The sequence below is a fragment of the Notolabrus celidotus genome, chromosome 19 (genome assembly GCF_009762535.1).
Source record: "Notolabrus celidotus isolate fNotCel1 chromosome 19, fNotCel1.pri, whole genome shotgun sequence".
In the NCBI taxonomy this organism is placed as follows: Eukaryota; Metazoa; Chordata; class Actinopteri; order Labriformes; family Labridae; genus Notolabrus; species Notolabrus celidotus.
Window position 1 is genome coordinate 2337523 of NC_048290.1, and position 25685 is coordinate 2363207.

Genomic DNA, 25685 nt, shown 5'->3' on the forward strand with positions numbered 1-25685 from the left:
AAACGCTCCCTCAGGGCGGAGTATTGATAAAGTTATTGATGTATTTGTTCATTCTGCCTCTTTTTCAGAGCCAGGATTCTCCTGAGGACGGTAATCATGTGTTTTAATGGCTTAATGATGTCTTGGCAGACCTCACAGCTCATCCCAGGAGGGTTCACAGTCCCTGATGAACACACACACACACACACACACGCACACGCACACGCACACACACACACACACACACACACACAGAGACACACACACACACACAGAGACACACACACACACGGCCACAAATAGCCCAGTGTTAGAAGTCTTAATTGAAACTTTTACAACTCCTCCATCAGAGCACCTTCAGGAGAGAATCACGCCGTCTTTCCAGGTTTGTTGAATTCGTTGGTCTCTCCGCGCTCGCTGCATAATTGATGCGTTTTAATTGGAGTGTTTTTCCTGCCGCATGTCTTATTCATGAGCTGTTATTGGAGGATGACTCGAGGCCAATCAGCTCGTCTGTGTCACTGCTGCTGATTTCAACCTGAGGGCCTGAAGCTCTGACAGAACGACGAAATCACTGCAGAGTAAATGTTTGAATCAGACGCGGTGTGTGTGTTTGCGGAGCGGGAAACTGTGACGGTGGTGACATTTCATTCTACTCCTCTTTTATTCAGAGGTAAATGTTGTACTTTACACTCCTCAGCAACTTTTAAGACTCATATTTACTTCCACAGATCCATATTTCATCTAAACAGACCAAGATGAAGCGGTAGTTTCCAACCTTTCTGGCTTTTAAGTTATTCACTTGCATACATTCCTAGTAAGCAAATATGAGCCCAGTTTTAAGATTTCCAAAGTGTTCAAAGCAGGAAAAAAGCAAAGTGCACAAAAACCCAGCATGCAGAATCTTTTCCCTCTTCACTACCCTTGGGTTTATCAGTTAACCATGTAGAGACCAGGTTTTAAGAGCACTGGCTGACATAAAACTCCCTGTGATGATGCAGCAGAGAGTTTTTTCTTACTTTTTATGCCCTAAAGAGAAAAAAACAAGCAGATGTGGGTTCAAAAATGTCCTCATGAGCCCTCAGAGTTCATCCATGAACCTTTGGAGGGTTTGACGCCTAAATTGGGAATCACTGGATCAAACTAGCGGACTCTTACTTTAACTCTTCCTGTCCCATTAAAGTTACTAACCATAGACCTTTCTGGAGTCCCTGAGCTCCCTTGTCTCGTAGGTCCCTCTGAGCTGCTGTAGACGTCCTCCTGCTGACTTTCTGGACTCCAGCGGCAACAGCTTCTACTACTCGTCTCATCACTATCACCTCTCTCTCTTATTCTCCTCTATCCTCTTTCCAGATCCAACACGGTCTCAGCAGATGTGTGTCTAACATGAGTCTGGTCCTGCTGGAGGTTTCTGCCTGTTAAAGGAAGTTTGTCCTCACCACTGTAACTAGCTAAATACTGCGAGGTGCAATACTCATGGTGGATTAAGGTGGGGTCAGACTGAGTCTTATCCTGTCTTGGTGTTGGGTCTCTGTTCATAATTTGACATAGAGTGGTCTAGACCTGCTCTGTTTGTAAAAGCGTCTTGAGATAACGTTTGTTGTGATTTGGCGCTATACAAATAAAGATTGATTGATTGATTGACTGTACTACAACGTTTAAACTGTCTCCTCCTGCAGCAGCTGAGTTATTTGAGCTGATGATGCTTCTGCCTGAGTATGACTTCCTGAATGCTTGACTTGTATCTCCACGTTGTTTTTAAAAGCTTGAACTTCTGCATGAGTGTTTTCGTACCTGAGAAGTCGAGCAGTGCGTTGGCTCCGTCCTCGCCGCCTCGCCCCGTCTCCATCAGGGTGCTGAACAGGGTCCCAATGGGGTCCAGAGGGTGACCCACCCAGCCCTCCAGGTTCGTAATGGATGTTATTCCTTTGTGGAGCAGCTCTGCGGTGAAACAGACACAAACAGTGAGTAATGCTTTCTTTTAAAGTCAGGGCTTCTGGGTAGTTTTGACTTCTTTCATGATGGAGGAATGAAGGGAACAATGGAGACGTTTCATCTTCCTGCAGCAGCTACTTGTAGATAATAACGTCTCCAAGAAGCTGACAAGCTAGTCGATGAAGTTGCTGAAAACATCCAAACATAGACGGCTTTTTCTCAAGGTAAGCTATTCATTGTTTCTTATGATGCCTTTCTTGCTGTTCGCTGTTTTGCAGCTCATAGCAAACTTTTCTTTCTTCTGTTTTTTCATCTTTGTCCCATTAAAAAAAAAGCAGATAGCTTTTCAAACGAGAGTAATCTGAAGCTCAGACTGAAAATCTAACTTTAGTTTCAGCAGCTGTCTCTGTTTTCAGGATGAAATTATGGAAATATGAAAGCTTTATTCCCATATTTACATAATTTGACTCGTTCTGTTTGATTTCTTTGCCGCTCTGATTAAAATAGAAGGAATGCATAAATTCATAATCTTTGAAAGGCCAAAAAAAAAACCTGAGCTCCACTTTTCATTCATTGTGAGTCTCACTTTGTTTTCAGAGAACTTTAAATGAATCATTTAAACGCTGAAGAAGCAGAAACTGACCTTTCTTGTGAGCTCTGAAGAACTCCATCTGTTTCTGCTGCTGCCTCCTCAGAGTGTTGATGATGGCGATGGCAAGCCTGAGTGCTTCCTTTGGGTAACCGTGTGATCTGAGAGCGTCCACTCTGGCGCACGCCGTCGGTACGTGCTCTGCAGGAAAAGAACATACATAAACTTCAGATCTCCTCTTTCTGCTTTCATGTAGTTTAAAAATGCACGCTTCCTGCGCCCTCACCGTGCCACAGAGGCCACCCTCGGGCGTCAAACAGCGAGCTGTCCAGGTGGTCGTGGTAGCAGTAGTTGGTGTATTGGTCCCTGGTGATGATGTGCTGGAGGTGCGGGTCCTGCCAGTGAAGGTCGCACGCCTCGATCGCCCGTGTGAAGACCGTCCGGTGAGGCCGGGTCACTGAATCTGAGACAAACACAGAGGGGATTAAAACCTCAGATGGAAGAAAGGTAAAGAGACAGGTGCATGCTGGGATTTATTCAGAAAGAAGGGCTGGAAATACTAAGAGTTTGAAGAGTGAAGGAAACATTAAATTCAGCCGTTCTTCATGGCACAGAGTGAGTAATCGTTTATGGGAGCGTCTCTATCTTTCAGGGCTTCCTGTCTGAGTGATCCTTGTGAGATTTATGTTTTTAAAAACGCCTTCAGGGTTAAAGAAAGGTGATAACAGAACAAACTGAGGCCCGTGGAGGAGCAAACAGCAGCAGTAATAACAGCCGCTCCTCGCCGCTCCTCTCATTCAAACAGTTTTATTGCAGGCTGATAGAAACGTTCACGTGTCTCTGTTTTCTCTGATTTAGTGGGAAAAGGCTGCAGGACCTGGACTGTGTTATTAGGCTCATTCTATTAGCCACAGTAAAGAGGTAATAAGGCTCGCAGGCGCCGAGATTGAAGGGGGAGAGTTGATTAAAAAGAGAGGGGGGAGGGAAGAGGAGGAGGAGGACGGGAGGCTGCGGGGGAGGAGAGAGAGAGAGAGAGAAACACTCTGATGCGATGTAAGCTGAGATTCGGGGTGTCGTCTCACCTGGGTTGCCGGCGGGACCCTGAGGCAGAGCGTTGGTCAGATTGGTCAGCTCGCTGCCATGGTTACCGTCCTCCAAGGGGCACACGTCCACGCCGTTCCACCGGCGAAGCTGACGGAGCCAGAAACCCTTCTGCTCGGGTTTGTAGTGAGGGTTCAGCACCACGCACATCCACAGGGCACCTGCAGAAAACACACAGTTCAACATCAAGAGAGGCGCACACACACACACACACCTTCACACACACACCTTCACACACACACCTTTGTTCTCCTGGAGGAAAACACCTGAGAGGAAACGTTCGTGTTTACATGTTTATTCTAAATATATAACCCTGCCTACGACACACAGAATCATCAGTTCACCTCTACTTTAAGACTTTCACTCAAGCAGCAACCTCCAGCTGAGAGAAAGGAAGACTCAGAACAAAGCAGAAGTGCTAAAAACTGCAGTTCATCAAGTGTCCACTAGAGGCAGACTCCAAAAGCCCCTGAAGCCACATACACACCCATTCAAGAAAGACGATCTTTAAAGCATGGTTCAAAAGGCGGTTTTGGTCTTAATAGCTCATTCCTATATGATAATAATGATAATAATAATAATATTTTTAAATTTAAATCTAATAATAATATTTTTAATTTTAATTAAAACAATAATTGAATCTTTAAAAGTAACAATAATTTTAGTTTTCAGAACAAAAACAATTAAAAAAAATATATTTTAATTATAATATTTAAATTGTAATAATAATAATAAGTTTAATATGAAAAACAACAATAATTTATATTTTGATAATAATAATTTAAATTTTAATAACTAACAAAGATTTTAATTTTAAGAATAACACTTATTTTAATTTCAATAATAATTATTTTTTTACTTTTAATAATAATAACTAAACACACTTTAATTTTAATAATTCTAATAATTCAATAATAATAGTTTTAGGAACTCTAAAAGAACACAATTAAATTTAAATGTATTTTTTTAAACGGTTTAACTCAAATAAAATTAAATAAAGGCTCAGTGATAAAGCCATTTTATGTATACCAGCACACAACCCCAAAAAAGTGAAAAATGCCTTTGTTTTAAGCAACATATATCTAAAACGTAAACAATTCAGGTTATTTGAATTATCTTATATTCTCATAAATTGTTCTACAAAATACAAGATATGTCACATGTGCTTAATGTCAATAAAAACATAGTTTCAGTCTCAACAAAGCTCCTTTTTTTTTTACAGTCAGTCCCTAAAAACCTGAAACAAAACATCTTTTAAGAAGTGATTTAATAGATTTTAAAGTCAAAAGCAAAATAAAACTAGAAGGAAAATGTCTCATTGTGTTTAACCAGGTGTTAAAATGTGCTCTGAACAAAAGGAAGCAGGGCTCCTCGTGTTGTTGTCATTGTGATTTCACTGCTACATTATATTTGTGATGTTAAAAAATGTCAGAAAACAATAAAAAATGACTGAAAGTATTCCCCAGAGTCCAAGTTAATGTCCTCAGTTGTGTTTCTTTGTGTGTCTGACGGATCAAATCCCATAAATATTTACATTACAATGATTTACAACAAAGAGGAGAGGAACCAGCCCACAGGAGGAGCTGAAGGAGAGAATATTCAGAGTAAAAAATGACCTGGACGGCTCTAAAGCTGCAGATTAATTTTCTGAAGGGTGACAAATTGTTGCAAATTGTGCAGAAGCTCGCCCAGATCACCTTCATTGTTGGCTAAAAAACCTGACGACACTCGAGAAAGAAGGAGGGAGGAGAACAATGAACACGCTGAAGGATAAATAAAGGATGACAGATGACAGAATGAAACGGGAGAAGAAAAGAGAGGAAGTGAAGGAGAAAAAAAAGGGGGGACAGGGAGGAGAGGTGAGGACGGAGGGGGAGGGGACGAGAGGAGAGAGGGGGTTTATCCTCCGTCTCTTTGTTACGGCTGCTTCAAGGACAACAGCGGGGAGGGAAAACAGAGCGCCGAGAGTAGTGATGTCAGGCGTGAGTGACGAAACGGAGAGCAAGAATCACAACAACAACACGAGGGAGGATTAAGGGGAAGGAAAAACAAAAACAAAGGGAGGACAGGCGAGGACTGAGACCTACAGGACGCCGTGTGTTTGTCATACATGAAGCATGAAGCACGGTTCATTCTCCAAGAGGAGGAGGGAGTCGTTTTATACGCAGACGACTGGATGTTCTATCTGTTTGTATGAACGCAATCATTCCTCTGACACATTAGAACAAAGCACGGATTCATTAAACACACTTCTGTCCTCACACCGATCATATCGCCTGTAGGACGGGGACTCAAGCACTTTCAAGGTGTCTTAAGCATCCTATAAGCAGGTTGGGTGGGGTTCATTAACACTTCCTCTTGGTGGAGGATACAATAGATTCTAGCAAATACTGTGAATTTTCTAATAAAAGCCTCCCCCAATAAAGATGCCAGGTGTGGCGTCAAGTTTTAAACAAAAGCCTGGTCTCAATTAGAAGCCTGTATATGTAACGCTGTTCACACTTCCAATCACGCAGGAACCTCTTTCATGGTATCTAAACCAATCCTTTTCACAGGTCGGGGTGCATTAACACGTCCTCTTGGTGTCCATTGGAGGAAACGACAGTGGGAACATTTTATCTGCAAATTACCTTAAAACTTAGAATAAAAGCCTGCCCCAAATAAAGGCAGGGTCACTTTAGGAGCCGGTTATGCTTTTATGTTTTAAACAAAACCCTGTTCTCAGATTATTGTGGTGTTTTTTTTACATTTTATGTTTTTGGTATTATAATTATTATAATAATTTATTAATTTTGTAATATTTTTATTTATTTTATTTATTGTTTTTTACCTTTTCCACCTATTTATCTTTTAGTTTCTCTATTATTTATTTTTATATTTATTCATTTATCTTTTATTTTAAATTATTATCATTTATTATTATTGCTTGCCTTTTCGTTCATTCACTTATTGTGTTTCTTATATGAAAAAAAACCTTTTTTTAATTGTTTTTATTGATCTTTTATATATTATGTGTACAAATTCAAATAAACAGATCTCTGGTCTCAGTTAGAAGCCTCTACACTTAGTGCTGTTTGTTTCATACTGACACTGAATCATCACTTATTACAGCTCCTGTAAATAGACCAGTGTTTTCATTAATCAGCAGGACGTCCTGCTTTAAAAGAATGTGAGGAAAAATAACGTTTTTAGCTGTTTTATATAAATAGACAATGGTTATTAACTTTCGGTGGCTCGTCAGAATTAAAATCTCCATTTTATGCTTCAAAACATCCTCAATATGATCCCTCTAAAAACTGATGTTCTTGTGAAGTTGAGGTCTATTTTCAAATCTGCTACGGACCACCTATGAACTGCAGACTGCGTTTGAAGGTAGTCTGTAGTCTGACTGTTCTGTTGGATCTGGTCTGCAGGATGCTGGGTCAGGCGTCACTGGATTTTCGGTTTTGGAAAGCGACTGCTTCTATATCATCACTTACAATTAAAAAATTGAGGTTAATATGGAATCTAATCATTTTTACCAGCACGGAATATATACGGAAAACAGAAGAAGAAGAACGTTAGCGCTGTGCATTGTGGGAAACAGTTGCGAGGGAGAGTGGTCTGATGCAGACTGAGAAATGTTCCTGAATCAGTAGACATCCGGGGAGTTTTGGCACTACAGATTTTGCTCTTGTTCACTTACTACATACTGGATTTGGTCAAATCAGTACGTACTGCTAGTATAGAAGGTGGTCTAGAAAACAGACACAGTCTTGAGTTTTTCCTACAAAACAAACAACAAACAGAAACCAGAACAAACCCCTCGCTCTCTGACTGCTCGGTCAACGTTTTAAAGGTTAAATATTCATAATTTGTGTGTGTGTGTGTGTGTGTGTGTGTGTGTGTGTGTGTGTGTGTCGTACCTAGCTCGTCCCACAGCTGCCTGTATTTGTCCGTCATGGTGGTCCCTTGCTGCCTCCACAGAGCCAGTCTGGGGTCTCCCATGAACTGCTCCGTGATCAGCGTCAGCATGCGCGCTCCGTTGGAGTCCCTCATCTTCAGCATCTCCCTCACCTGTTCAGAACAGAGTGCATTATGGGTAAACTGTAACCCTCAGACCCTCCCTCTGTGCAGCATCATGTTCAGTATGGTGTGACCGCGTTACCTTGCTGAACAGTAAGTTGAGCTGCTTCCCCGAGCCGTGGTACCCGCCCTGCGAGAGGAAGAGTTTGACCTGTTCCTGAACCTGCTCCTCGTCCAGATGCCAGCAGTTGTCGTCGTCCACGCTGGCGCCCGCCGTCGGATCTGGAGCTCCTGTAGCAGAGAGAAGAAGTCAGTTAGCGTCTCATCGCAAAGAACGGATTCAGATCGAAAGAATGCATGTATGGTTTTGTTTTTGCTTCTTAACATCCCTGAGGATTTTAGTACTTCAGTTTTATGCATCCTTATGTGTGTGCAATAAATAAAACATCTATAACTTGAAGCTTTGCAGAGAAACTTAAGACATCAGATAAATCTAGCGCCTTCTTCCAGGATGAGCCTCTTCTCTGCATTCAAACTGATGAAGCACAGAATATTTAAATTAAAAGGAGCAGACGTGACTATAGCTGCATCAGCGTTTGCATTAATGCATCCATGCCGTGCTGGTTAAGCTTTAAACACAGATCAATACAGAAACATCTGCTGAATCAGCAACAAACGACAAGACAACGTGAGCCAAGAAGACACGCAGGGTTTCAACATGTGTCACCACGGACGATTAAATCCATGAGAGTCGAGCAGAGAAAGATCTTTATCATTATGAAGTGACCACAAAGAACAGAGCAGACAGACCTCATGTTGGAGGTGTTAGACTAATGTGGGAGACGAGTGTGCATGTGACAGACTGGAAGAAGAGGACTGCTCCAGATTCATGCAGAAACACTGTAGCATCATTTACTGTAATTATACTCAATTAAAAACTGTTTACATGCTGCTGCATGAATCCACTCAGTCTGTGGAAATCTGACTTAAACACCTGAAGGTCGCTCTGATCTTTAAACAGGCTCTCATGCATGCAGGGTGAACTCCAGGCAGGGTTCATACTTCTATCACTTCAGTTATCAGGCCCCTCTCCTTTGGAATCATCTACCAGTCAGGGTCCAGGAGGCAGACACCCTCTCTACTTTTAAGAGTAGGCTTCAAACTTTCCTTTTTGATAAAGCTTATAGTTAGAGCTGGATCAGGCTTGGACCAGGTCTTAGTTATGCTGCTATAGGCTTAGACTGACACACTGGGATCCTGTCTTTCCCTCTCTCTCCTCTCTCTGCCTGTCTCTTACTTTAACTCTTCCTGTCCCATTAAAGTTACTAACCATAGACCTTTCTGGAGTCCCTGAGCTCCCTTGTCTCGTAGGTTCCTCTGGATCTCTGCTGCAGATTCCTTTTTTGGGTCTGTCATTCATCCTTTCTTTCTTTCTTTTTCTTTCTTTCTGTCTTCTTTCTTTCTGTCTTCTTTCTTTCTGTCTTTCATTCCTGTTTCCTTTCATTCCTTTCTTTCTTTCATTCCTTTTTCCTTTCATTCTTTCTTCCTTCCTTTCTTTCTCTCCTTTTTCATTTCATGTTTCTTCATCCTTTGTCTCCTTTTCTTATCCCATTCCTTCTGTCATTCCTTCACTGTTTATTCTCCTCTTTTTCTCTCTCTTCTCTCTTTTCTTAGACCTTTCTGGAGTCCCTGAGCTCCCTTGTCTCGTAGGTTCCTCTGGATCTCTGCTGCTGTGGACGTGCCAGACTCCAGCTGCTACAACTACTACTATCCGTCTCCCCACTATCATCTCTCTCTCTCTTCATCTCCCTCTATCCCTCTCTCCAACACGGTCTCAGCAGATGTGTGTCTAACATGAGTCTGGTCCTGCTGGAGGTTTCTGCCTGTTAAAAGGAAGTTTGTCCTTGCCACTGTAACTTGCTAAATACTGCGAGGTGCAACGCTCATGGTGGATTAAGGCAGGGTAAGACTGGGTCTTACCCTGCCTTGGTGTTGGGTCTAGCGGTCTAGACCTGCTCTGTTTGTGAAAGCGTCTTGAGATAAGATTGATTGATTGTGGAAAGATCATATTCAAACACTTTCAAGGTGCATTTTGAAACTTCTCCAGCACCCTGCAGCTTTGGCACATTACAGATTTATGCAAACATTTCACTCCCTTATATTTAGCAGATTAATTCTCCTATAAACAACCTACATCATGTTTTTAAAAGCTGTCTTTAGTCCAAGTCAAATCAAATCCTGAGATCCTGCACACTAGGGTTTCTGTTCCACCCAGAAACAGCAACACAACACACAACACACTCCTGAATTCATGCACTAATGAAGCATTCAGGTCAAACATGGGCTGCAGAGTGTGTGTGTGTGTGTGTGTGTGTGTGTGTGTGTGTGTGTGTGTGTGTGTGTGTGTGTGTGTGTGTGTGTGTGAGTCTCTAGTCCTCCCTCAACAGCTTGTTGTTCCTGAGTTGTCTCTCAGGACTGCAGCCTCCAGCTGGACTCCTCTGCTGCAGTTTGGAGGACTTCTAACAGGTTCCTGCTTTAATCTGGATCACCCGTGTGTTCTGGATGCTTCCTGTGCTGCGTGTTACAGAGAGCTTTGTGCTTTTACTGATATGGACGTCCCGTCACTGTTGATGGTGAATGTAGTGATTTGAAATCAATGTTTCAGTGCGTGCTGAACGGGCACAGAGAGATGTGTTCTCCTGTTTGCAGAGTGGCAGATCAGGCGGTCGTCACAGATAGAAATCTGACGTTTAATGAACACAGACAGAAGCTCTCCTTCAAATAAACGTCCTGTAGCAGAGAAATATTTAATGGCTGCAACAAGAGAGCCTCTTTGCTTCAGGAAGAACAAGGTCCTACTCAAACCACAAACATGAACTCACCATGAACCTGGTTGATCTCTGAGTTCTGTGACAGAATCTCGTCCGCCAGTTTCTGCGCCGTGGGCAGAACCTCGGTGTGATGCACGGTGATCAGGTACTGCACGAACTTCTGCAGCTGGTCTCTGTTCATCTGGAAAAGAGTCTCTGAGATGGGCAGGCGCAGTTTGACCTGCTCGGGCTTCCGTACTCGGTACAAAGAGAGCGCCACCACGTGCGCGCAGTAGAAGATGTCCTTGTTGCCGCAGCTGCAGGTGACGGCCGTGATCTTGCAGCGGTCGAAGCTCACGCTCACGTTGCAGAGCTGCTCGGGCTCCGAGGACGTTGCAGGTTCTCTGACTGTGCCGCTGAGGTGAAACCCTGGAGAAGAGAGACAGAAAGAAGACTTAGTTAGATATGCAAGGCAGGGTTTTTAAGCCACTAGGGGGCAGCAGAGAGGAGAATGACCGTAATATGTTAAAGGTGACATATCATGCAAAATCGACTTTTTAATGGTTCTCTACCTGAAATATGTGTCCCTGTCTACAAACCCCCTGAAAAGTAAAAGAGTCCATTCTGCCCCTGTTCTGATTTCTGCACCTTTCTGTAAATGTGTGCTGAAACCAGCCGTTTCAGACTTCAGTGTTTTTCATACGTCACAACGCCATCCGGTCTGTAACAGGAAGTCAGAGCTCGGAGCTTGTTCAGCCCATAGACTGTATAAAATACAACTCAACCCCTCCTCCGTTTTTCATTCCCTGCACACACGTGTGCTAACAAGGAGCTTAGGAGGGAGGCATGCTAGTTGTAGGCTGTCTTAATAAACACAAAGGTCGCTTTGACTCCCCACGTCTGCAGATTTGAAGATCTAGTGGATGATTTTTAGTTTTCATGGAAAAGTGCTAGCGCTAGTTAGCATAGCCACATAACTACATGTTCGTAGCTGTGTACCAAGACACACATCGACATACTGACAAATAAAACAACAAGAAACACTAAATCTGTGACCAATGGTCCAGAAAGGTCCTGCTGCAGGCGCCTCTCCGTCAGGATCAGATTCTGGATCAGATTCAGAGGGATGAAGTAACGCGGGTCTGTGAGCAGCCGTGTATATTCAGCCAACATGTAAACATTAGATCAACGTGACGGAGAGCCGAGGCCACACCCACTTCATGAGGGGGTGTGGTCAGAGTGCTCATTCTTATTTAAAGGCACAGACACAGAAAACAGCCTGTTCTGAGCAGGGCTGAAAAAGAGGGGTTTACAGGCAGACCAGAATCTGATTTCAAAGTGTTTTTATGAGAATAAACTTTAAAGACATGTTTTGGGGACCTCTTAGACCAATATATGTTGATGAAGAAGAGCAGAATATTTCACCTTTCATATGCAAAGCAGGTTTTTTTAGCCACTAGGGGGCAGCAGAGAGGAGAATGACTGTAATATGTTAAAACATTTCAAGATAGATTCAGCTAACATGATTTCCTGCACACAGAGATCAGTTTGGAGTCATAATGTTTGACAGTTGTGACATTTTTTGGAGTACGAAGCTCTGAAAACAACAAGCAGGTGACATTCAGGACAAAGAAGAAGAAGTCTGGTATTTTTAAAATAAGTTGTCTGGACCAGTTCCCTCTCAGTCGTCTGCCCTGATGATTTCAGATCCCTCAGAGCATCACTCAGGAGGAAGAACAAAGGTTGTAATGTATACAATTAAATACGAAAACCTGCTTTAAATGCCAAAACTCTCAGATAAACTTCTTCCCTATGTTTGAATGATTTCTGATTGATTCTGACGCAGACAGGAGGAGAGAGAGAGAGCGAGAGAGAGAGAGAGAGAGAGAGAGAGAGAGAGAAGAGTGCAAAGACCCCAAATATTCTCATTTCCTTTTCATTTCCCTTCCACAACACCTCCGGAGTTTATCTTCCCCTGAACACCTCCACCCTCTGACGGAGAGACGGGATCATTCCACCTCAGGCAGAGAGCGGTTATTGTACCCTGAACCTATGGCCTTCAAACAGGATCAAACCTATAGACCTCCATGAGTGTAAACCGTGTAAACACAAACACACGGGTGCAGGTTTCAGTAAAATAAACCCAAACACTCTCCAGTGTGAAGAGGAGGATGTTTAAACCACGTACGACAAAGCGAGTCTGAGAGTTCAGCAGCTGCATGTAGGAGGGACGGAAAACGGAAAAAGAAGATGACTACGCAGCAAAAACTCTCTGAGCAAAGATTCTTCTGTAAGTTCACAGAGTGTGAGAGTACCAATGTTTCTGGACGGGTCAGTGGGTTAGAAGTGGGAAACAGATCAAGTCAGAGGCAGAACTGATTCAAACAGGAAGAGCTGATCATCGATGTTTATACTTAGAGCAGAGCACGGTTTCATTTTCACCGACGGTAACACTCAGTCCTTTGTGTTGCATCATCTCCTCTTTAAACAACACTCTGCAGGAAGGCCGGTTCAACACCTGGACCCTTCTACTACAGAGCCACGCTGTTAATGGAGCCTTCAGATGTGTAAGCTACCCATGCAATGGACTTCTGATCCCCATACCATCAGGGACGCTGGCTTTGAACTGTGAGCTGATAACAAGCCGGGTGGTCCCTCTCCTCTTTAGAGAGGAGGACACAGCGTCCAGGATTTCCAAAAAGAATGTCAGATTTTGAGATTTCCACTTCCTCTCAGTCCATCTTAAACAGGCTCGGGTCCAGAGAAGTCTCCAGGCGGTTCTGGATCAGGTTTATATATCGTTTCCTCTTTGCATGGTTCAGTTTTAACCTGCAGAAGTGGATGTAACTTTGAGCCCATGCAGTGACTTCCACTGTCTGTTTGTAATGCAGTGACTTCCACTACAGAGTCATGTCTGTTTTTAATGCAGTGACTACCACTACAGAGTCATGTCTGTGTTTAATGCAGTGACTTCCACTACAGAGTCATGTCTGTGTTTAATGCAGTGACTTCCACTACAGAGTCATGTCTGTTTTTAATGCAGTGACTTCCACTACAGAGTCATGTCTGTTTTTAATGCAGTGACTTCCACTACAGAGTCATGTCTGTGTTTAATGCAGTGACTTCCACTGCAGAGTCATGTCTGTTTTTAATGCAGTGACTTCCACTACAGAGTCATGTCTGTTTTTAATGCAGTGACTTCCACTACAGAGTCATGTCTGTGTTTAATGCAGTGACTTCCACTGCAGAGTCATGTCTGTTTTTAATGCAGTGACTTCCACTACAGAGTCATGTCTGTGTTTAATGCAGTGACTTCCACTACAGAGTCATGTCTGTGTTTAATGCAGTGACTTCCACTACAGAGTCATGTCTGTTTATAATGCAGTGACTTCCACTACAGAGTCATGTCTGTGTTTAATGCAGTGACTTCCACTACAGAGTCATGTCTGTTTTTAATGCAGTGACTTCCACTACAGAGTCATGTCTGTGTTTAATGCAGTGACTTCCACTACAGAGTCATGTCTGTTTTTAATGCAGTGACTTCCACTACAGAGTCATGTCTGTTTTAATGCAGTGACTTCCACTACAGAGTCATGTCTGTTTTTAATGCAGTGACTTCCACTACAGAGTCATGTCTGTTTTTAATGCAGTGACTTCCACTACAGAGTCATGTCTGTTTTTAATGCAGTGACTTCCACTACAGAGTCATGTCTGTGTTTAATGCAGTGACTTCCACTACAGAGTCATGTCTGTTTTTAATGCAGTGACTTCCACTACAGAGTCATGTCTGTTTTTAATGCAGTGACTTCCACTATAGAGTCATGTCTGTTTTAATGCAGTGACTTCCACTACAGAGTCATGTCTGTTTTTAATGCAGTGACTTCCACTACAGAGTCATGTCTGTTTTTAATGCAGTGACTTCCACTACAGAGTCATGTCTGTGTTTAATGCAGTGACTTCCACTACAGAGTCATGTCTGTTTTTAATGCAGTGACTTCCACTACAGAGTCATGTCTGTTTTAATGCAGTGACTTCCACTACAGAGTCATGTCTGTTTTAATGCAGTGACTTCCACTACAGAGTCATGTCTGTTTTTAATGCAGTGACTTCCACTACAGAGTCATGTCTGTGTTTAATGCAGTGACTTCCACTACAGAGTCATGTCTGTGTTTAATGCAGTGACTTCCACTACAGAGTCATGTCTGTTTATAATGCAGTGACTTCCACTACAGAGTCATGTCTGTGTTTAATGCAGTGACTTCCACTACAGAGTCATGTCTGTGTTTAATGCAGTGACTTCCACTACAGAGTCATGTCTGTTATTAATGCAGTGACTTCCACTACAGAGTCATGTCTGTTTTTAATGCAGTGACTTCCACTACAGAGTCATGTCTGTTTTTAATGCAGTGACATCCACTACAGAGTCATGTCTGTTTTTAATGCAGTGACTTCCACTACAGAGTCATGTCTGTTTGTAATGCAGTGACTTCCACTACAGAGTCATGTCTGTTTGTAATGCAGTGACTTCCACTACAGAGTCATGTCTGTTTTTAATGCAGTGACTTCCACTACAGAGTCATGTCTGTTTATAATGCAGTGACTTCCACTACAGAGTCATGTCTGTTCTTAATGCAGTGACTTCCACTACAGAGTCATGTCTGTGTTTAATGCAGTGACTTCCACTACAGAGTCATGTCTGTGTTTAATGCAGTGACTTCCACTACAGAGTCATGTCTGTGTTTAATGCAGTGACTTCCACTACAGAGTCATATCTAAATGATGTCATGTATTGTAGTTGATGAAATCCGCTCAGTGTTTGCAGCTTTAAATGCCGTTAAAACTCCAAACGTGAGCACGAAGAAAGACTGTTCATCCTTGTCGTTAAAATGTTAAATCTCTGGAGTTTGTATTTTATTTTTCGTGCTGTCTGAGTCTGACTAACAGCTGAAAGTGTGCAGAAAAAAAAAAGAGGCGATGGTGGAACATTCAGTCTGGAACATTAGCTGGAAGATTTGATTTCCACTTTGCACAAATGTTCTCAAACATGTGACACACACACACACACACACAGCTGACACATATCAGCCTGCTGGTGGGAGAACACAGTAAACAGAGGAGGTGTGTGTCTGCATGTGTGGTGTGTGTGTGTGTGTGTGTGTGTGTGTGTGTGTGATAACGAGAGAAGCAAAAACAAAAAGAGAGAAACAGAAAAAACGACGTGTCAGTTCTTCGTACTGCTGCTGCTGCTTCTGCTCCACAGACACACAAACACACATAGGCTTGCACAGCCACAGCCCCACATCCTGTCTTTTTTTAAACACACACACACACACACAGAAAAATGCAGGGTGTTCTCCAGCCCTGCCCTGGTCACGCCTGGCCCACAGCTGAACCACTGACGTAACAGAAAGAGAGTGACTCGAGGAGGAGGAGGAGGAGGAGGAGGCCGCTGTGCTGCTGCTGCTGCTGCTGGAAAAATCGGTATGCTCTCAGCTGAGTGTGTGAGTTTGTCTGTGTGAGAGTGTGTGCACATGCAGGAGTGTTGGCTTGGCGGCGAGCCAAAGCCCTGAGCTCAGCATTCTGTAATTCACTTCCTCTCTCTGTGTGTCTGCTTCACAGCTTGCATAATACATCTCTGTGCAGAGCATGGCAACCAAACTTAACTCCTTCACTCCCGACGGCCTCGCGCGCACGAGTCTGACGAGTTAATTTAAGATCTCTGAGAGCCGTTTGAGTCCGATCAGAGAGAAGTTTCATTCTTAGAGAGGTACGAAAGTCTGACGCAGAACGGATCCTGATTCTGAGAAACCAAGAATCATAATCAGATCTTAGTTTGACGAGATAAAGGCTAAACTTCTGCGCACGCCTTGGCTTGAAAAGATGGCACCAATGCCACACGTCAGCACGCATCATTGAAGCTTCATGTCTAAAGAGCGAGGTGCAGCGTCCATATTAATATACAATCAATAGCTTGAACCATGAGATTGTTAGCCTAGCTTAGATTAGCTTAGCTTACAGTGGTTCCAAAAGATGCCACTAATGCCACATGTCAGCACCCATCAAGGCGATATTGAAGCTTCATTTCTAAAGTTGGAGGTCCATATTAATATATAGTGAATAGCTGGAACCATGATATTTTTTATCCTAGCCTAGCCTAGCTTAGCTTAGCTTAGATTAGCTTGGCTCCAAAAGATGCCACCAGCGCCATGTCAGCCCCAATCAAGGCGACATTGAAGCTTCATGTCTAAAAAGCGAGGTGCAGCGTCCATATTTAATATACAATCAATAGCTGGAACCTTGAGATTGTCAGCCTAGCTTAGCTTAGCTTAGCTTAGCTTGGCTCCAAAAGATGCCACCAGTGCCACATGTCAGCCCCCATCAAGACCGAGCTGCAGCGTCCATATTAATATACAATCAACTGCTGGAACCTTGAGATTGTTAGCCTAGCTCAGCTTAGCTTAGCTTTGGTTACAGTGGCTTCAAAAGATGCCACCAGCGCCACACGTCAGCACGCATCAAGGCGATATGGAAGCTGCATGTCTAAAGAACGAGGTGCAGCATCCAAATGAATATACAATCAATATTTGGAACCATGAGATTGTTAGCCTAGCTTAGCTTAGCTTAGCTTAGCTTACAGTGGCTCCAAAAGATGCCACTAATGCCACATGTCAGCACACATCAAGGCGACATTGAAGCTTCATGTCTAAAGAACGAGGTGCAGCGTCCATATTTAATATACAATCAACTGCTGAAAACCTTAAGATTGTTAGCCTAGCTTAGCTTAGCTTAGGTTACAGTGGCTCCATAAGATGCCACCAGCGCCACATGTCAGCACGCATCAAAACAATATTGAAGCTTGGTGCAGCATCCATATTAATATACAATCAATAGCTGGAATCACGAGATTGTTAGCCTAGCTTAGCATAGCTTAGCAGAAAGACTTGAAGTAAGGGGGAAAAAACATTCAAACATGAAGCAACTGGAAAAGAATGACTCCAGACTAAGCAGTAGAAATATAGCCTAACTTAGCTTAGCATATGTGGAAACAGCTAGCTAGGCGGTACATCAAAAGCATAACTTGTCATTTTTTCCCCTTAGTTTTTTCGTACTAAGTTATCAATGAAATTTAGGCGTATTTTGTACCAGAATATCGAGCGGCTAAAGGTGGAGTTCAAGCTAGCTGTTTCCCTCTTACTTCTACCTTAAGCTAAGCTAAGCTAAACTGCTTGTCTCCAGCTACAGATCCCAATCTCCTAATCCCACTCTCTGCAAAAATAAGCCAATAAGCATATTTTTAAATCCAGATTAAGTGTGTGGATTAAACTATTAGACGTGTTTTGTTGTGTTACCCTTTCCCTCCTGTAGGGGGCGTAAGCTTCTGTATTCTCCAGAAGTCTGACTGAAATCTGATGAAATAGGATTAAAGAGCCTCAGTAGTAATCCTCTGTCACAACAATCCCACCTTCAGTCTGCAGGTGTAATGATGTTAGAACAGGAGGAAGAGCAGATTGAATATGGGTGTAGATTTAATTTAACACATTTAATTATCTTTATGGTCCTTTATGGAAAAACCGTCATCATGCTTTAATGTGACTTTTGGGACGTGCAGACACCCTCCATACCCTCGCCTGGAAACCGAGGTTTAACACTTCACTCCCAATTAAACCCCAGGTAGTCGACTTAAGCCGTCTCTAAAGGATTCAGGGAGGAGGATGTCTCAGCGAGCGTAGGGGGGTGGGGGGGGTGGGGGGGTGGGGATAAAGGGGAGGGGGTGTTTTTGTGGTTGAAAACAAGGACAGGACGTTAGCCTGTGAAAGAGCAGCTCCCTGCAGGGTTCATCCTGAGGAGACCTTCATGACTGAAACCGAAGCTGCGGGTTGCAGGGGGTCATTTTCAGAGAGAAAGGCCAAAGGCTTCATTTGCAGGGACTCTAAACACACAATAACAAGATAATCGACCCGTTTAACCCTTTCAGGGAGCGCATAACTCTGAAGAAAGGATGTGTGAGCTGTAGCTGTGTTCACACATGTTTCAAAACTCCTGAAAGGTCCTAACATTTGAGGGATGGGCAGCATGCGTGAACGCAGAAGGAAACGTTCAGGAAGATTCCCTCCAAGCAGGCGTGAGGGGTAGAATATGTTCGGATCATGTGACCTGATTAGGTGTGTAACCATTCATCCACTACATCCATGGATCCATTTATAGTCCTGTGATCCAACTACATCGATCTGTGCTCGGCAAGTTGGCCTTCCGGACGACATATATCGATCTAACATCGTTTTAAAAGGTAATACATCGATTGTATCCATACTAGGAAATAACACATTGGATTTAAACACGGCAGACTTTATATGGATGTGTTTTCTTTTTTGCACTTTTAATAATAGAGACGCTAAACGTTAATCAATTCAGGCTGCCTTTCTGTGACGTCATCACCACGCGCCAGCAGACAACAAACATAGCATGGCGGACGGCAGAGGAGAAGCCGGCGAGTGAGAAGTCATCAAGCCACCATTGCGGTCCAACGTGTGGAAACACTAAATAAGTCGCTCGCTGTTTGTATTGTATTGTTTATTACGGCTAGGCTCGATTATTGTAACTCTTTGTATGTGGGCTTAGACATGTTGTCCATTCAGCGCCTGCAGCTTGTTCTAAACTCTGCTGCTCGCCTCCTGACTGGCAGGAAAAAGAGGGAGCACATCACACCTGTGCTGCATGCTCTCCACTGGCTGCCAGTCCGTCACAGGATTGATTTTAAGATTGCGCTTTTAATGTACAAATCTCTAAATGGATTGGCACCATCCTACTTGGCTGATCTTCTCCATGTTCACAACCCAGCTCGAGCACTGAGGTCAACAAACCAGCTGCTCCTGGATGTGCCTAAAAGTCGCCTTAAAACCCGGGGAGACCGAGCCTTTGCAGCAGCTGCCCCCCCAAGCTCTGGAATGGCTTGCCACTCCAATTAAGATCGACCCCAACTGTTGAATGTTTTAAACCTTTGTTGAAGACCCATCTCTTCTCTTTGGGATTCTCCTCATGAAGAGGACAGTAATATCCTGATATGTTGTTTATTGTTGTCTTCATGCAATTTGTACTTTTTATCTTGTAAAGCACTTTGGCCAACCCTGGTTGTTTTTAAATGTGCTATATAAATAAAGCTGACTTGTAGGATATGTAAAGGTAAAGTAAAGTTACCACAGCAACACCGCAAATCTATCCAACCACCTACTAAGGCGCCATGGGACGCCGACTGTCCAGGCGCCTCTTGCAGCAGCAGCGCAAGGTAACATCAGCTCTGCAGAAGCCTCAGGCCTCGCCAGCATGTTTAGTCAGAGAGTAGGACAAAACTCGGCTCGGGACAAAAACATCACGGCAACAATTGCCAAGTTTATCTGCAAAGACACGCGACCCTACAGTGGGGTTGAAAATCCAGGTTAAAAGTTACTGAATCGATTTCAAGTCCCTGAATCGTTTAAGATCGTATCGTTCTTGATGAACCAATATCATCCTTTACTCGTATCAGCAACCACGAATCATGATACAAATTGAATCATTGTTAAAAAGAATCGTTACACCCCTAGACCTGGTGCAAACCTGGAAGAGCAGCATGTATTTGGATGAATACAAATTCCTGAGGGTTAAAGATGGAGGATCATTCTCAAGACGAGAACAGTGAAGATATCTGCTCATCAGTCCGGTCGCTGTAGGATTGATACAACAGTAAATATCCTCATTCTTCGTCCTCCATCATGTGTCGCTCCTCGCTGAGTTTACACAGCGGTCATCCTCTCAGACGGCTCACACACCCTGACGGAGGGCCGCTCAGGCGTAAGTGAGAGCTTCTCAGCCAAGGTGTGCTTTGTGTTTGTGAGTGTGTGAGTGTGTGAGTGTGAACCTCTGATGACAATGGGGGGAAGCTAATCTCTCGCCCGTGGAGATGCAGAGCCACCTCAGGGGCTGCAGGAAGGAGAAGTAAACAACCAATCAATACTGGCGGTGCGGCTGATAACCATCTGTCCTTAACGCCTGTTTCAGATCAGCTGCCCATCTCGCTCACTGGAGTTTAGAGAGACTGGCAGCGAGGTGAGGCCGCGCGGTTGTGTTCTGTTTGCACAGGGAGATGAGTCGGATCAGAGGAACTTTCTTTTTCCTGATAAAAGGCTCGGCCAACATCTACTGTTGACTTTATACTGGGCGGATTCAAAACAGTGCATGCACGCCTCTGAGACCAACATGGCCGCCACTGTTGGAGAATGTCCAGAACCCTCTGTCTCCTCATGACAAATAAACTGGAAGGTAGTTTTGCATCAGATATCACCACGCCTGTTAGTTAGCCTAAAAAATGTTATCATCAGATTGGAGGATCGACACAAGAACACCAGCATCCCAATCATCCAAACTAACATCCTCACCATCGCTGCTACCATCACAGACACCAGCAGAGATGGACCGTCCATGTCATCCACATGCCTGACTCGCACCTCCCCAAACAATTCAGACGTTATTGTCATTACCTGCAGACCTTCATACGATTTTTACATTGGGATGGACGTTAAACATGCATCCACTAGAGGGCACTTCTTCAAACTGGTTTTGCACGGGCCGCTGCCGTCTCCCTGACCAATCACAGCCAAGATTTTCTGTTTTAGGTGTCCCTGGTAACATCATATACTTTGTATGTTTATAGTTTTTTAAAGTTATATTTTTGGGGCATTTTCACCATTAATGGATAGGACAGCTGAGCAGAGAGTGGGGGAAGACATGCAGCAAAAATTGAACCATGCAAAGAGGAAAACAAGTAATAAACCTGATCCAGAACCACCTGGAGACTTCTCTGGACCTGCGCCCGTTTAAAATGGACTGAAGGTGAAGTGTAAAACTGTCCTGTGGTCTAATGAATCGAAATCTGACATTCTTTTTGGAAATCATGGATGCTGTGTCCTCCGCTCTAAAGAGGAGAGGGACCACCAGGCTTGTTATCAGCTCACGGCTCAAAGCCAGCGTCCCTGATGGTATGGGGATCAGAAGAGTCCATGGGTAGTCCATGGGTAGCTTCCACATCTGTGATGTTCGGGGAATGAACCTGCAACTTCTGCAAGCCTTAGACCGCTACGCCCCCAGCGCCCCATGTTTATAGTTTTTAAGCAACTTCCACAATCTTTCCTTGAGTGTTCCTCTGGTGGCTACACTGCTCAACACTGCCCCCTCTGATTATCAGTGGTACTGCAGCGTTTAGTCTCAATCTTTAGGCTTCCTCAAAACATGCAGATATACAGACAGAATGAATGTAAGCATGGCCAAAAGACACTCTCTGTATGTGTGCTGGATGTAGAGCTTGAACAAGCCTGAAAGCAACAAGGAGGACCAACAACATCCACCAAAATGAAACCAAACTGAAGCATGCGGCTCCAGAATTCAGCCTCTACTCCCACCTGAAGACCCACAAGGACCTAGAAGGAGGACGGTCATACTTGGCCAATGATAATGAGTTAACCAGCGCTAACTTAATCTAGCAAACCATTGGATTAGCCTTTGTAAGAAGGACAGCCAGGCCATCAACCCACACTCCATGCTGTGTATGGCTACTAGAAACTCATGATGCCAGAGTCATGATGACACTGGTTCAGATGTCAGATGGGACTCGATGGCTGTAGATGAGATTTAAAAAATAAAAGGGAAGCCTCAAATCTGAAGAGACTGTTACTGTTCTAGACTGAGGGCTTGGTGTGAGGTGAACTGAGTTCATGAGGTTACAGCTAACAGAGTGAGGTGTCAGGGGACGGGGGGGATGAAGTGTGTGGTGGTGTAAGGAGCTGGAAGATGCACCTCCATGCGAGCTCAAAATGAGGTCAATGAGGGTTATGGTTAACTAGGTCAATCTGTGCCCCTCGTAAGCCATCATCGCCAGCAGCTCCTTATGGTGAGAGCGGTCTAATCAATACTCTCTCTGTAAGCGTGAATATGTGGGGGTGATAATTCAGCCAGCTCTCTGCTCCTTCCTCTAGTTTAACTTCTCTAGAAACAACAAGCTACTCGACAGACTAACCGGGCTGCATGGCGTCCATTTAACCCTCTGAGTCATTTTACAATAACAGCCTATATTCAGACACAAACCACCACGTCCAGCTCCTCTCATGCACTCTCAGCAGCAGCAGCAGTGCCTCTTTGCTGAGATGGTCATCTGAGGTTTCACAACAAGCTCCTAAAGGACAGGAGAGGATTTCCCCCGCCCCCCTCCCCCGGCTACCCACGTTTAAGAGCATTTGTTGGAGTGCTCAGAGAAAGTCATCTGTTTGTCCTCTGAGGACCATCAGCGGGTCGGTCAGAGCCTCGCAGCTCCAAATGCTTTTATTCCAAACCCCTGAGATCCAGCAGGTCTCCACAGAGGTCTCCACAGAGGTCCTGGACCACTGCTGCTAACCGGATCAGCAAATCATATCAAAAAACATCCTCCAGTGTTTGTTTACGTGTTTATCTGACAGTTGTTCTTTAAATAATGTTCTCTAAGAGACGTGTGTTTAAATATTCTCTGAGTTTGTTCAGCGTTTGGGATTAATTATGGCAGAAAGCACAACAAGAAGATCAATACCACTCCCTTAAATATGAAGCAGGAACCAGGAGGTAGTTAGCTTAGCATACAGACAGGAAACAGAGGGACAAAGCTAGCCTAGCAACTCAGTCCAAAAGGTATATTAGCACTTAAAAGCACTTATTTGTTGACATGTTGTAGCTTGTTTACACATAAAAAAAAAACAAGCAGCAACCTCCAGTGTTGAAAACAGAAGCTGTCCAAAACTGCAGTTCCTCAATTGTCCACTAGAGTAGGGGTTCCCAAAGTGTGGGTTGGGACCCCCTGGGTCAATCAATTTTAAATTGATCTATAGATATTGATTATTACTTATTTTTGTTTATTTACCTTGTTTTCTCATGTTTATCTTCATTTTTGTTTGTACTGTTAATTATGATTATTTATTTGGTATTATTATTATTTCTGTGTTTTGTTTTATTCGTTCATTTTTCTTCTCTTTTTTGTTTTGCATTATTTATATTTAATCTATTAACTTGTGGTGAACAAAGAAATACTGAAAAAATGCAATAAAAAAATTTGAATGACAAAAGTTGTCTTAAAATAGTAAATTTTACCCATTATAGTAAAAAATGTCAACAAAAATAGTAGCTAACCTTGAAATAAAACCTTGAAAATATAAAGTGTAATGAGTTTTCAGCCTTTCTTTGTTTCCAGATGACTCCTAAGTTTAGGGTTAGTGAACAGTTAATGATCTAAAGCATCAGTAGCAGCAGGTTCATTCATAACACACAGGAAACACAGACACATGCTCATATAGGTAGGGTCACTTTCTGCAGACCAGCTAAATGAAGCCACATTAAATCACTTTGAGGGTCAGTGGGGGTTGCGAGTCTTTGGGATCTATATTTTGGGGGTGGCGGGCTGAAAAGTTTGGGAACCCCTGCACTAGAGGCCGGCCCCAAAAGCCCTCTAATCTCCATTTACCCCCATGTTAAAATATCAAACTCTACATCCAAATTAAACACGATTAAAGCCTCGTACAAAAACAGTGTTAGTCTGAACAGCTCATGTCTTTACTCATGCACACTTTAAGCAGAGTTATTTTTTTATAACTCATCCTTTCCAAAGATGTTAAGAATGAGAGTTTTGCATAGATTTGCATAATTAAGGGTGCAGCTGAGCTGGTGCAATATAGCTGTTTGCCAGGAGCTTAAAATCCTGCCTCAGCTCCACCTGTTTACCTGTTTTCAGTTAGTTAGAGTCAGCATTTCCAATATGGCGAGCACCGCCATTTAGCTTTGAAATCTCTCTACATAGACCAACGTGTGACATCACTGAGACTACGACCCTGTTTCATACAGTCTATGGTTGTATAGACTTAAAAATAACAGCACACTACTTTTTTAGCAGCAAACAGACGTACACAAGAATTAAGCTGCTAAATAGATGCACATTTTACCCCACGGGGTGGAGGAGACCAAACACAGAGCTCCAAGAGAGGAAGCTTTAAGACTAAATGACTCAAACATGATTACAGCTGAATAAATTCTTTGCTTCCTAACTGCAGGATGCTCAAATAAGGAACTGTTTTGCATAAAGTTCCTTCTTGCAGGTTTATGGACCCTGCCGTCAGCGTGGACTGTTGTGTTCTTATCTTCTACTGGCCATAAAACATACACGAGGCGTCCGACTATAAAATGTTAAACTGTCGTGACCCGTTACACAAAACAACCCGGGAGGAAACCCTGCAGGATACACGTCCACTCTGCTGTTCTGCATCTGTCAAAACACACACACACACACGGCTCACACACACCTGCTGCAGGCTACAGCACGAACCAACAACAGCTCCCCTTCACGAGCACCAGAGCGACCTCTGACCTTTGAACCGACAGCAGTTGCTTTCCTCGGGTCACAGTTTGACATGATGAGTGTGTGGGTGAAATGTCAGAGCGTGGTCGTGGTTAAACTGTTGCTCGAGCTGATCGAGAAATATAAAAACATCGATGTTTAAAAAAGATAAGCGGCACACTTTATGGTGGATATCCAGATTTAGAGGCACACTTTGTGGCCTAGTGACACAAAAAACATCCCTGAGAGGACGCCACAGGCCGTGTCAGAGCGCTGATAAAGATCAAACTGCACCAACATGATGTGACAACCTGAACCCTTCCAGTAAGTGTGATTTCATATCTCAACATTCACACCTTTAGGTTTATACCTTTCAGACAGGACGAGCAGAGAGGTTACAGAGAGAGAACACACACACACACACACACACACACACATGGGGGGACGTTTCTATTCTCTGTTCTTCAAATGTGGCCTGAACGAAGCAGATGTTCTTATCAGACTCAAATGTTCCTGTTTGCTCTCAATCAACCGTTTAAATTCAAAATAGTTATATTTGTTTATCTTTGTCAGGTTTTCACCACTTTCCCTCTGATTAGGCAGATTTGCATCATATCAGAAGACACAAGGTCATCATTTAAAGGTGCAGTGTGCGGTTTTTAGCAGAATTAGCATTAAAGTGTTTTTGTGTTACATGAGCGGCTGCACAAGACGCACCTGTTAGAGCAGGGGTTCCCAAACTTTTCAGCCTGCGACCCCCAAAATATAGATCCCAAAGACTCGTGACCCCCACTGTCCCTCAAAGTGATTTAATGTAGCTTCATTTAGCTGCAGAAAATGACCCTACCTATATGAGCATGTGTCTGTGTTTCCTGTGCTGTTATGA

General features: G+C 43.4%; 1 protein-coding gene and 1 long non-coding RNA gene across 2 annotated transcripts in view; one reads left to right on the top strand and one right to left on the bottom strand.

The window, feature by feature from the left end:
- zswim6 (zinc finger, SWIM-type containing 6) overlaps nt 1-25685 on the bottom strand; it is a 52433-nt gene that overhangs the window by 10824 nt on the left and 15924 nt on the right. The window contains exons 2-8 of the mRNA XM_034709721.1: nt 10492-10848; nt 7752-7900; nt 7510-7660; nt 3586-3765; nt 2790-2966; nt 2558-2704; nt 1774-1920 (exon numbers count right to left, since the gene is read on the bottom strand). Coding sequence (XP_034565612.1) covers nt 1774-1920; nt 2558-2704; nt 2790-2966; nt 3586-3765; nt 7510-7660; nt 7752-7900; nt 10492-10848 — 1308 coding nt within the window. The remainder of the gene's footprint in view (nt 1-1773; nt 1921-2557; nt 2705-2789; nt 2967-3585; nt 3766-7509; nt 7661-7751; nt 7901-10491; nt 10849-25685) is intronic.
- LOC117831175 lies at nt 1603-3114 on the top strand. Its single transcript, XR_004634955.1, has 4 exons — nt 1603-1943; nt 2046-2138; nt 2512-2651; nt 2760-3114. It is a non-coding gene; the product is annotated as an uncharacterized LOC117831175 (long non-coding RNA).